The sequence below is a fragment of the Pelodiscus sinensis genome, chromosome 1 (assembly GCF_052426305.1).
Source record: "Pelodiscus sinensis isolate ZL-2025 chromosome 1, ASM5242630v1, whole genome shotgun sequence".
Classification (NCBI taxonomy): domain Eukaryota; kingdom Metazoa; phylum Chordata; order Testudines; family Trionychidae; genus Pelodiscus; species Pelodiscus sinensis.
In genome coordinates, this window is record NC_143052.1 from 325,485,028 (window position 1) to 325,498,808 (window position 13,781).

General features: G+C 39.6%; 1 protein-coding gene across 1 annotated transcript in view; it reads left to right on the forward strand.

Moving 5' to 3' along the window:
* CNTN5 (contactin 5) overlaps positions 1-12,998 on the forward strand; it is a 1,036,023-nt gene extending 1,023,025 nt beyond the window's left edge. Inside the window, exons 22-25 of the mRNA XM_089775740.1 lie at positions 2,688-2,874; positions 3,599-3,711; positions 5,447-5,615; positions 9,329-12,998. Coding sequence (XP_089631866.1) covers positions 2,688-2,874; positions 3,599-3,711; positions 5,447-5,615; positions 9,329-9,432 — 573 coding nt within the window. The 3' untranslated portion in view covers positions 9,433-12,998. The remainder of the gene's footprint in view (positions 1-2,687; positions 2,875-3,598; positions 3,712-5,446; positions 5,616-9,328) is intronic.
* The last annotated feature ends 783 nt before the right edge of the window (positions 12,999-13,781 follow it).

The following is a 13,781-nucleotide window of genomic DNA, read 5'->3' on the forward strand; positions in this document are numbered from 1 at the left end:
AGTTATTTCAAAATAATGTTGCTGTCAAAGTTCAAAATATTTAAAGCACTTTGTGCTTCAAAGTGAAGTGGCCCATTAATACCATTCCAGCCCAGGGAGAGGAAAAAGGCAGCTTGCAGCATTGTTACTGGGTCATAGAATGGTGTAATAAGCCATGAATCCAGTGTCTCTATTCAGTCAGTGATTTTTAGTGTCCAGAAAAGTTATGAATTTAAATTGGCAGGCTCCTCTATTGAAGTTGTTCTACAGATTTACTTTGAGGATAAGGACTGAGGGTATGTCTACACTACCGCTCACTACCAATCTGACACCTCAGGGTATGTCTACACTACCCCGCTAGTTCGAACTAGCGGGGTAATGTATGCATACCGAACTTGCTAATGAAGCCCGGGATTTGAATTTCCCGGGCTTCATTAGCATAAAGCCGGCGCCGCCATTTTTAAAAGCCGGCTAGTGCGAACCCCGTGCCGCGCGGCTACACGTGGCACGGGCTAGATAGTTCGAACTACGTAGCCATTCCGAACTATCTGTACTCCTCGTTCCACGAGGAGTACAGATAGTTCGGAATGGCTAGCTAGTTCGAACTATCTAGCCCGTGCCACGTGTAGCCGCGCGGCACGGGGTTCGCACTAGCCGGCTTTTAAAAATGGCGGCGCTGGCTTTATGCTAATGAAGCCCGGGAAATTCAAATCCCGGGCTTCATTAGCAAGTTCGGTATGCATACATTACCCCGCTAGTTCGAACTAGCGGGGTAGTGTAGACATACCCTGAGGTGTCAGATTGATAGTGAGCGGAACAGAAAATGAAAAACAAAATCATTTAATTGAAAGTCCCCAATGGATGAAGCCACACCTGGATCATAGCATTGATTGCTTTAGGAGGGAAAATGACATGAAATCATTAACCAACAGATACTGACCAAACCAGAAGACAAAGGGACAAAGCATAGTAGAAAGTCAGGTCCAATGAGTGGACAACTGGCTGCCAAATAATTGATTCTTGCATGGCACACTGAGCCTGACTAACCCTTGTCTCATTCTGATGGATTTCAGTGCTATTACTACAGGATATAATTGAAGTAATTCGTTGACGAATCAAGCCCATTATACCAACAAATGCTGACTACAACTAGTGAGGCTCTATGGGATGGTATTCATGTTTTATGTTTCATAAGAACTTCTGGATTTCTTTGGTTCACTGTTTATCCTGGATGCTTTCCCAAGAACATGGTATTATATCCTGATCTTTTCTCAGAGAAAATTTAGTCTAGAGAAATGTGAATAGCTTACTCTGAAATAACTAACCTCAGGGAAAGCTAAAAAAATAGAATAAATGCAATGGGTAGAGGTATGCAAAGTTACTAGTATGATGCATAGATGGTGATGCACTAAATATAAACCATTCAAATGGCACTTAAGTGACAGCTTCTGTTGAGGGGAGACCTATATTATGGAGAATGATGCCATTTCATTGATGTCATTCTGCGTGAGATGCCATTGATAGACCTACAGGACAGAAAGTGTTGTTGTTTTTTTATTATGATATCTTGTAAATATTTGAAAGGAAGGAGCTATTCAGAAGTCTTACCTAAGCAATATAATCTTTTAGGGTATGTCTTCACTAGGAAATTATTTTGAAAAAATAACTCCTGAAATAACTATTTCAATATAGTGTATCCACACTACAGAGAAGCCTCAAAATTAGTCCAATGCAGGCTTTCTTAATGTGGACACGCTACCTTGACTTAGAGTCCCAGGAAGCACTGGGGAGTAATTACTTTGTCTTTGGGGAGCTGTTATTCGGAATAGCAGCAGTGGTGCATCTACACCACCTCTATTTAGAAATAACTATTTCAAAATAGGCATTATTCCTCGTGGAAAGTAGGAGTTATTATTTCAAAATAACCAGCCCCTTATTTAGAAACAACAGGCTTGGTAGTGTGGATGCTTCACTTGTTATTTTGAAATAACTCCCTAGTGTAGACCAGGGCCAAGAGAACATGACACACTCAGTGAAGCTATCGGCAATCATGGACTTGTATCTAACATAGGTACCTTTAGCTTTTGTATGTGACAAGGAGTGGCAGAGGCAAGCTTTCTAAATTACATTTGACAGAAACCTGTTTCTTTCCAAGGAACTGAAATGGAATCCCCTTCTTTCCTTTCCTGCCCCTCACGATTCTATTCCTGTAAGATTAACCCACTGCAACATTTTCTTAGGTGTTCTGTCATCTCTTATGCATTACATTGACACAGCTCATGTGGCTGGGCACTATGTTTTATGCAGGGCCATTGTGCCACTTCTTCAAAGGATTCAGTCAAAGCTTTCCCAGGTTGTGTGGTAAATGTTTTTGATGAGCTGCGAGAGGTAAGCTCGCCTTGAATTTTTTGAAGCTCTTATTCTGTCAGCACTTATTCTCTGCTGTTCTGTGCAGCTAGTCACAACATCTCATGTTGGCGGAATGTGATGCATGGCCTTTCAGTGATGCTATGAATTATAATGTGATATTCTGACTCTATGGAGGTGTGGCTAGCACTGCTCTAGCTGAGGTTACAATTCCCACATGTTTAAAAGGACCTGTTAATTTGATGACAGGAGGAGCTTCCAAAAATGTAAATCAATAACAAATAAAAAAGGAAGCTTCACGAATGCTTAGATTAATCCTCTCAATGGTTACCTGTGGGCAGGTTGGTTACTGGAAAGATATGGAGCAGGAAGAAGCAGCAGAAAAAGTCAAAACTGAAGGAAATGAGTCATCCACCATTCTGACAGGATTAGAAGGCAACACATTATACCATCTAACAGTGAGGGCATACAATGCAGCAGGATATGGACCACCGAGCGGCGCAGTCCATGCAGCCACCAAGAAATCCCGTAAGTGACCTGGACTCATTGCTTTGTGTGGAAAAAAGTCTCAACTCTTCTGGATTTCCCTTTAGCTGGGATATAGAATAAGCAGAGCTGATATATATCTTTGATTCACAAGCATGCTTCTGTGCTTAGCTCTGAATAATTTTGAAGTGACGTGACAAAATTTGCATTCACAACAGACAAATGTTATCTTCCTGGAAAACAAGGCTAAGCATTTTTGACACAGAAGATAGATAAAAGGATTGAGATTCCTGGAGCAAAAACTACCTTACACTATAACCTCCCTACTCTGGGTGTCCCTACTTTGGCAGGCACCCATGGTAGAGACCCTGGCAGGTAGAAGTGGCTCTAAGTGCTGCCGCTCCCTCTTCCCCCCCTCCCCCAGCTGGGGGGACAGCACAGCAAAGTGCTCTGCAGGAGGCTTTTCCTTGCTGCTCCCATCAGTGGGGGCAGGGGAGGCTGTGCCTGGGAGTGGCAGGGAAGGCGGAGTAGCGGGTAAGCACCATGCCCTCATTTCCCTCACTCCTTCCCTGGCAAAACCTTTAATCCAGCAATCCTTGTTTTCCAAGACTGCCAAATTAAAGATATTCAAGTATATTGGACTCAGCTAGAGAAGGAAGCCTGGAAATGTAGCCAACCATAAATGAAATAAAAGACTATAATGCTCACCGAGGTTTTTAAAAGTATGTTTTAAGTGCATAGTGTCATTTTCTTCTTTTTTTCTCAGCACCCAGCCAGGCACCAAGCAATATTATGTGGATGCAAGATGGCTCTCATGTGTCTCTGGGATGGGAGCCTGTTAGACCTCTAGCAAATGAATCTGATGTAATGGGATACAAGGTCAGTCTTAGCCCTCTCTCACTCATCTTCCATCTACCCTTTTCTTGCTTGCTTGCTTTCTGTATTGTGCAGATCATCTGCAATCTTATTCCACTCACTCATATATAGAAAAAAAGCATTGAACTAAATAGTGAAAAAGAACTTAAGTACCCCAATACTTCTCTATGTGATATTTTCCAAATGGTGATTGTCAGCTGCTATTTATAAACTAAGAATGCACATTCTGAGGTTATTACTCCATCACATCTGGTCCAGAAGTGGCTATTAATAAGACCAGGTTGCAGTGAAATCCCTGTTAACACTTCAATTTAACTGTGTTTGCAGTAGATTTAGAGGAATGCAGAAGGATAAAGCATCTTAAATACAATTAAAATTAATATTTTTAATAGAGCAGAACTACTAATATTGAGATTTGTTATGATTATGTTGGTGGTATTCAGCAGTCTGTGACTGTAACATCTGGCATTTTAAGTTTTTAAATTTTAAAGAATGAAGGCAAAACAAAAAATAATACATAATATAAAATAGGGAAATCATAGGAATCCCAGCTCATTGGTTTCAATCAAAACAAGATTAGATAGATAGATAGATAGATAGATAGATAGATAGATAGATAGATAGATAGATAGATAGATAGATAGATTATGTCTTCTTCTGAATAATAATATTTTGAAAAAATACATACATACATACATACATAATTATACCATGGAATACAGCGTCCAATACTCTCTCTATCACTACAAATATCATATAATCAGGAAAGTGTAAATTTAACTGGATAAAATAGAAACTACGTTAGCTTTTATCAAAATGTTTGAGGTTCATAAAATGTTCAGATAAGTTTTTTATATTTTCTCTAACCTTCTCAATTTTTCCTGGGAATAGATAGATATCTATGCACTGAAATACAGTAAGGACAGTTAAATGCACTTACATTCTCACTGAACCAAGACAAGGGTGCACTGAATTTTACAAGAGAGAAGGGAGGGGTCAAATCTTCAGTTCAGTTACTTAGCTGGTTTATACCCAATGAGACTCTACTTCAGAGCATCTTCATTCAGTTTGAAGCTGGACACCCAAAATAGCTGGATATCCCTTTGACTGTTTTGATACATTTACTCTGAAAGTATTTTTGATGTTCACTTTCACTTTAATTAGAGTCTCTGAGTTTACTCAGAACTGGAGGACAACTACTGAATCTTCATCACTGATGTGATCTATTAGCCGGTCAAGTATTTCCAATGATTTCCATGGACTTTGACTTGGATTCAGTGTCTTTGACAATATTTTGAAAACTGCTTCAGAAAAAAGAAAAGACCAAGCTCTCTGTCTAAAGATGAAGAGCTATATCCTCCATTCCTTTAGTGGCAATTTTTCCTGAATAAAGGATCCCGTATTTAATCTAAAATTATTATAGTCATTGGTGCTGGAACAAGTTTTCAGTGGGGGTACCTATCTTACTCCATCCATGCCTCCCATTGCTCCAGATTGGGACCATAGCTGGGAGCAGCTGTGGAGCCCCAAGCATGGGACAATGGTCAGGGCCCAGGTGCCTCAGAAGAGATGCAAGAACCCCAGGTGTCATCAGAGCCTCTGGCGGCTGGAATGCGGGGCCAATTGCAGAGCCTGTGAGGCCAGTGGCTAGGACCTCTTAGTACTGCAGCACCCCTCTCCACCTATACTTCCTGCATCTATGATTATAGTGATCCTAAAGCTCCTGTGTCAACCGTAGGTCTTGTTTAGGCAAGAAGGCCACAGCAACAGTCAAGTAATTGAAACACAGAAAACCTCCGCAGTTGTACTTCTACCTGATGTTGGGGTCTATATCATAGAGGTTCGTGCAGTCAGTGAAGGAGGGGATGGAACAGCCAGCTCGCAAATCAGGGTACCATCTTTTTCAGGTAAATGCACTATTATTTTGAATACAGACCTGACATGTTCCTAAAATGCTACACTTGCTTGAGATTTGTTAACCCCAAAGGATAATAAGTTATTATGTAAAGTAATTGGTTAAATTATTCAGTGTCATGGCTATAAAGTAATTGAATATACAACTATGAAGATCCAATAGGATTGTGGGTACTTATTTATGTCACACAGTATGTATGAGATAGTGTTTCAGAACCAAACACCAAACACTGCTAAGAACTGTCATCCCACTTCACTGAAAAGTTCATGCACTTTCAGGAAGATTTCACACCCTACCTGCATCTGCATTCCTAGTATTCAGTACATTGACTCATCAAAACTTTCTGGACACTGTAATAGAATCACAACCTAAGACATATGAATCTAATCCAGATCCTTCCTAGCTTGTGAGCAGCTGGTGCCACGTCTCACTGAACTAACCAATGCCTCATACAGGAAAAGAGTTTTTCATTCTGCTTTCAAACTCCTAATACCCTGACCAACTCCAAAGAAACCCACACTGGGTACTTTAGTTCTAGACAATTTTCACCTCCTGTTCCTAATCAAGATTATAGATAAGCTAACCAAAGACCAGCTTCAGATTCATCCAAATGAAACTAATATCCTAAACTTGTTACAATTTGGATTCAGGCCAGGACATGGGATAGAAACGGCTTTAGTGGCACTTATGTCTGTCAGTGGATAGAGAACAGACATCCATTCTCATCCTCTTGGACCTCTCTGCAGTGTTTAACATTGTCAGGCAGGAATACTGCTTCCTAACTTGAGAGAGGTGATAGGGATCCAAAGTAATATGCTAAAATGGTTGGAATCATTGCTGGAGGGTGTCCCCAACTAATAGTACTGGCTGGGAAACTGCATCTTCACAAATAGACCCTTCAGTTGTGGAATCCCAATTGTATCAGTTCTCTCTCTGATCCTAATTAACACCTAAATACAGCTGTCATTAGATTAACTGGTCAGACTACTACATGTGCTAGCAGTATGCATATGACTCACAGCTTTAACCATCCTACACCACATACCATTCCCATCAAGATGACCCAGTGTTTGGATGAGCTTCATTTATGAACTTCTAATGGAAGCTGAACCCAAGCAAGACAAGGGTTATGGTGGTGAACAGAGGAAAGCATTTTGGAAAATTTGCAGCAACAGTGCTGACTCTCTTGTTTGATGGTACCACCTAAAATTGGTTATCTCAGTCCACAGTTTAGTTCACTTGTATTCCACAACAACACTGAACTCTAATGTAGTAACATCTACCAACTCTGGCAGGCTAGGAGACTCTGTCCTATCCTGGAAGGCAATGACATGGCCTCAGTTATTGAAGTCTTCTTCACCCCATGGCTAGATGACATCAAATTAATATTCTTGGGCATAAAGCTTTCAACTGAGGCTGAATGCTGAGCACATCTCAGCAATACGGGCTACAGAAAACTATCAAATTGTCCTCTGCTCTTTACTCTGGCTTCGTATAGAATTCTGAATAAAATCCAAGGTCTCAACCTTATCTTCAAAGACCTCAGTGGCCTGACTCCAGAATATGTAAAAGGCTGCCTAAAGCTCCAGGATAAAGATTGTGTCATCAATAAAAATGAATGTGAAATGTGCTCCCATAAGAAGTAAGGGCCACTATAAATTACACCACCTTCCTCTCCAAATGCAGGTCCCATTTCGTTCACCTTACTTTCTCGAGCATAAACATATAGCATGTATATAAATATATATTATTAGAAAAATTTCTAAAACACTCCACTGCACACATCTCTCCCCACTACAAGAGGGTAAGAGAACAAATATGTAACAGTTATTAGTCGTGTTTTGCATTGGTTTAGGCGGAGTCAATCATTCCTATATAGACTTTTCTTTTCCAAAAGATTTTCCAGTAATAAACCTAAATCTGTTCTCTGAACATCATTGTCTCACCCATGTATTGAGACTCTGCACATATGCCTATCTAAATGGCCCTGAACATAGAACTAGAATCATTTCACAGAATGTAACTTTGGTGATCCTGGAATTTAATCTCTTCTCAATAGCAGCCTAAAGTTGGTCTCCACTTCACAATGAATGAAATCCTTCCATTTTGTTTTAACTGAATGAATTAATGAACACTCAAACCAAGATTCTCCTCTATAACTAGTTCTTCTATGACAGGAGTTGGGGGCCACTGACCCACAGAAAAATCAGTAGGGGGCTGCACACAAGTGAGAAACTGTGAGTGGCCCCAACTGAGAAGGAGAAAGACATTCCCTACATGCCCTTCGCACACCGTAGCCTAGTGGGGCCCAGGCTAGTTGTGAGATTGTTTTATTGCATTTTATGATTGTAGTCAAAGAGCTTGGGCTCTGACATGCAAAGAACTATATATTTCCCATTCAGGGTGGTTAAGCACTGGAATAAATTGCCCAGGGAGGCTGTAGAATCTCTATCACTAAAGATATTTAAGAGCAGGTTAGATTAAAATCTGTCAGGGATAAGTTAGATTAGGACAGGCAATAATTTTTGATGAGTGGGCCACTCCAAGATTTTGGAATGTGGACAACGGCTGCACTCTTCCATGTTATTAATGGAGAGGCACAGGGTCTGGGAGCTTGGGGTAAAGGATTGGGATAAGGGATTGTATGGGGTCTGAGAGGGAGTTTGGGTGAAGGAGGCAGTTATGACCTTGGACACGGGACTGGGGTGCAGGAGGGTGTACAGTGGTTGGGGTGTGACCTAGAGCAGGAAGGGGTTGTGACCTGTGGCAGGGGATCAGAGTTCAGGGGTTTAGTTTATGACCTAGGACTGGAAGGTGCTGTGACCTGGGGCAGGAGATTGGGGTGCAAGTTTGGGTACAGGGGCTTGGATTGTGACTAGGGCAGGAAGGGGTTGTGACCAGGGTCAAGGAATTGAGGTGCAGGGATTTAGGTTGTGACTTAGGTCAAAGGTTTGGGGTGCAGGATCTGGGAAGGAATATAGGTGCAGGGGGGGCAGAGGGTTTGGATTATGCGGGGTAGGAGAAAGACGTGCAGAGGCAAAGCGTTGGGGGAAGGGAGGGTCTGGGGTGCCAGAGGCAGGCTCTGACTGGGAGATTTACCTAAGGGACTCCCAGCCAGCAGCCCAGCACATTTCTCGGGCAGGATCCCTTCCTGCCCCACTCCCACACAGGCTGCAAGGGCCATGTGCACCTGAGAATAAGAGCTGGAGGGGAAGGGCAGCAGTGCTTTGCATGCTGCCTGCTCTTCAAACAGGCAGCTCCAATTGGACAGAAACTGGGCAATGAGATTGTGCTGGGGTGGGGACAGCACATGAAGCCTCTCCCCAAGCCTCCCCCACAGCTGTTAAACACAAATGCTTTTCTGAGTGGCATGTAGGAGGGAGAGGGGCAAGTAGGGAGTCTGCCTGAGGCTCCCTGCTGTGTTTGCGGGCTGAATCCAGTGGCTTGGTGGGCTGTTTTGCCAGGCCTGATTCAGATGGTCCTTGGTCCTACCATGAGTGCAGGAGAATGACTTGATGACCTCTCAAGGTCCCTTCCAATTCTAGTATTCTATGATTTAATGCTCTCCCTCTCATCCCAGGTGCAAGGCTTGTTACCATGTCAAAAGAAAGCTATTAGCTTGGTTTGACTTGATTTGTTCTTGACAAGTATGAAAAGAACAATTTATTCCATTTGTTCCTTGCTTATTTTTGTTTTTCATTTCAGGTGGAAAAGTTACAAGCTCTCAATCCACTTTACATGTTTTCTCTACTTCCTCATCCTCTATAACGTTGCTCTTGGCACTGATGGTCCCTTCCACCTCATGGTGAAGACTGCAGACCTTTCGTTTTTTCTGTTGTTTGTTTGCTTTAGCTTGATAACACCAATGGATGGAGCTTTGTGTCCATGAAGATGCTGGAACCCTAAGCTAATGCTTAAAGACCCATAGAAATACACATGGTGCACTTAGAGGAATGTTGGGAAAATGATAAATAATTCATCAGGTTTTTTCTTCAGTTTTTGTAAATGTCCTCTGTTTGGGGAGGGGACGCTTATTGGCCCAACAAAAATATGCAGATTGTATGTAATAAACTTTTGTAAGCAAATGTAATTTCTGTCAGATGTACTTTACTTTTTTAATATGTTTATCTTTGGTGATCCCCAGTTGTGTATCATTAGTTGTTTAATAGTGGTGTCTAGTACAGTACATTGGTTTTGTTTGGGATATTTTAAATGACTGAAGTTTGATGAGGACTTTCAATCTAGTGCTTTTCTTGCTTCCCATAAGGCTGGCTGCTTACAGTGACAAGGCAGTAGGAGAGAAGAAAAAGTTCAGCTATATAGCCCACTGGATAAGTTCAGAAATATTTTCTGGAAAATGTATGAATACATATTAAATTAGCAAAAATTGTCAATCAGATATTTTGAAAGCACGCCCAGAGAAAGAGAACAAAGCAGAGAAGAAGCCATTGTACTGGTGGAACATAAACTGGAAATGATTGAACATATGCTTACAAGGAAATAAGTGCTATTGTTTTTCATCAGATATTGTACAATTTAACTGCAGAGGAAGTAAATTTTAATAGTTATTTTAATAGAAAAATAAATAATCTAAATTTATTAGCATGGAAACCACAATTGGGCATTTAATCAAAACATACAGTAGTTGCTAAATGGGCAAATCAAAGGAATGCAAGGAGACAAATCTGCTGCTTTTTTTCTGTCAGTCTTGGATCTTTATTTTTTAGTCCTTTTTTGTATGGTACTGTACTTTCTATATTTGTTAATTAAGCTAAAGCTGAAGTATAACACTGCATTTCATGAGGAGACCATAATATTTCATGGATTGTAGTCATGCAGACATGCACAATTCAATTAGAATATAGTTTGGAGACTGGAGTTTCCCAAATGACACACAGATTTCCAGCTGGGAAGGTTACTGGATCTTTTTTTATGGATCACCAGAAAGGGCATGTCTACACAGCAGAGTTATTTCAGAATAACTGACATTATTCTGAAATAACACAGACCATATCTACACTACAAGCCTTTATTTCAATATAATGTTGAGCTAGAGGACTATTTACTCTGACTTATGGTAGCCCTCATTTTATGAGATGTAAGGGAGATCAAAGGAAGAGTGTTCTTCTTTCAACTTCCTGCTATGTAGTCAGCACCAAAAGCCTATTTTGCGTAAGCTATTTTGACTTAAGTTATGCAATTGCATATCTTAATTGGACTTTAGCCCTGCTGTGTAGATGTACCCATAGAGATTGATCTTGTAGGGACAGTGTGCTATTTTTAATCCCAGCCATTTTTTCTGCTATATCAGTCATTTCCCCATTTTAGATCTAATGGCCTTTCCTTATATCGGCACCTAAGCCAAAATGATTCTAGTGTATATGGTGTGGGTGTGGGTGCGTTTGTACAGTGTGGTGTGTGTGGTGTTCTCCATAAGGGTACTTTTTACTACCGTGTTTGTAGGGATTGTGCCCAGGATGCACTTAGCCTTGTTTGTGATAATCAAGTGTGTTGTGCTCAAATCATTTTATCAGGAATATCCTGGTAGCATAATGCTCATAGCTAATTCTCTAAGGGTACTTCTACACTTGCCCCCTACTTCGAAGTAGGGAGACAAATGAAGCATGCCAAAGTTACAAATCAAGCACAGGATTTAAATATTCCGCACTTGATTAGCATATTCACTGCCAATCGCCATTTTAAAATGCCGGTCGCCCGATGTAACTTGCCGCGTATAGATGCGGTAGTCCGATTTAAATCCCTTCCTCGAATTAACTGGTACTCCTTAACAATGAGGAGTACCAGTTAATTCGAGTTAAGGGATTTTTCTCAGAGTACCGCGTCTATAAGCGGCAAGTTACATCAGGCTAGTCAATTTCCAAAATGGCAACCAGCTGCAACTATGCTAATCAAGCGTGGGATATTTAAATCCCACGCTTCATTAGCAACTTCGGTTGCCTTCATTTGCCTCCCTAGTTCGAAGTAGGGGGCAAGTGTAGACGTACCCTAACTCTCTTGACAGAGACCTAATTCAGGCACTGAGTTCTCTAACAAAAAAAAATGTATTACTTTGCTTGCTTTTCAGCACATTCCAAATATGTCATTTCTTTCACCTTTAAAATAACAATCAGGAAGGCACCATAGCAGAGCAACTACTCAAAAGTCATACACAACTGAATGAAAGATAGAATTCCATTTTTTTTTTTTTTTTGGTGAACATTTTACAAAAATATTTTTCCAAGGTTGTTAGAATCATGTTCTTTGTTACCCACTGAGAATTTTAAAGGTTCTACTTAGAATACCCCAAAACTAGGTGTAAAATATTCTTAGTCACCATTGCTAAGGAAGCAATGCTAAGACAATTATTTGAGAACCAAAAGTTTTGAGATTAAAAAAAAAACTAGAAAAAGGATTTGGTCAGTTTGTGGTCAAAGAAAGGGAGGTGATATAGACTGCATGTAATGTACATTGGCTTTCACTACCATTGCTGATAGAACAAGTTGAAACAAATTGCCTGCTATGGGTTGCAAACCAGAAGCATTTCCATTATGCAAGAGAGCTTGCATGACCAGGCTCATGTTGCTAAAGAAAACTCAGAATCAATGATGAACGAGAGGGCAACATTTCCACATTCTAAAATTAGTTAAACGTAATTCCCTCTCTCTTACACTAGTTCAGTTCAGTTGAGAATATTCCTAATCAATCGAGTTACAGTCACCATTGGTGCTGTTCTAGTTAAACAAATTTCTGAATACATTAAATGGATACAGTTGATCAACAAGTATCACTGTTTGGTGTGGATAAACAGATGTAGGCATATCTACTTATTTCTAGATTAATGGCATCGAAATAGTGGTGGAAATATGGAACACACTTTCATGTCATGTACTTGTATTGCAGAGACACAAGGGGATATGTTTTATATTCTACATGAACAGAATATGTATTTTGCATCTTAAATATATTAATAAACATGTTTTAAATGTTTAAGTATCTATGTATTACATATTTGTTACTTTGCAGAAGGTAATGTTTCTTTATCATGACACATTAATTTTTAGCTGCAAAGAGAGGTTTTTTTAATTGAATGAGATTGTAACTGGGCAGTCACTAAAGAGACTGTATTTTTGTATAATGTTGCAAGAGCTGTTTTGAAAATAAAATAAAATAAATTAATCTATGAAGTTTTATTTGCAGCCCAAAACAAAGTTACTGTCATGACCCTTCTCAAAATGTTAGATATATTGTATACAATCTGTATATATAATATATATAATGGTATATACTATGTGAAAGACACAGTAAAAATAATAGTTTCTGTGTACTGTTCTTGTAACATTAGACCTTTTTAATAAATAATTCTCTTTTTATTGACTTTTATCTTATGTCCTATCAGCTGCTGAATAGTATTTATTCAGGATATAGTGCTAGTAATATTGTGAATTCTAATAGAGACAGTTACTTGCTTCACGTGTCTTTCAAGAAGAAAATATGAATCTGCAGTAGTGTATCTGGAAAATCTGTCCAGTAAAATCAAAAGATTTTTTGATAGGGTGCCTTTATCAGTTCAAACATATGTTAATTTCTTCTGGGATTGTGTAACTTTTGTATTTAAATACAAAAAATACATGTAAAGCTACATCAAAAACTAAAACAAGTGAAGTCACAGCTGTTCCTAACAAACATTGCAAAAAGAATGTGCACTGGAAATTAGATTGTCTGAGACTCCATTTTTCTCTTTACTCTGAAAAGGACATAAGTTATAAGGAAGCCATCAAACAGGATTCCAAGTATATTGAGACATAAAACACATTTGGACTTCTTTACGTTAGGCTTTGAGGTGTCACAACTATCCCTTAGGCACACAGGCGCAGAGGTGTCTCAGCTTTTTCATGTTACATTGAGGAGCCTGTTTGTTTTGTCTTACACTTCAAACATTTTGTGTAAAAAAGCACATGAATTTTTTCAATTGCCTTTTATTGAAAAAAGTAATTATGAAAAACCTCAAGTGTCTCTGTACAGTTGTAGCATGTCCTTTACCATTTACTAATTTGGTTTGTTTGTGAATTAACTTCAGTTATTGTTTTAGGACTAGGCTTGGCAGAATTTGATATTTTAAAATAATTTCAATATCTCTCAATGGCTATTTTTAAGTTCC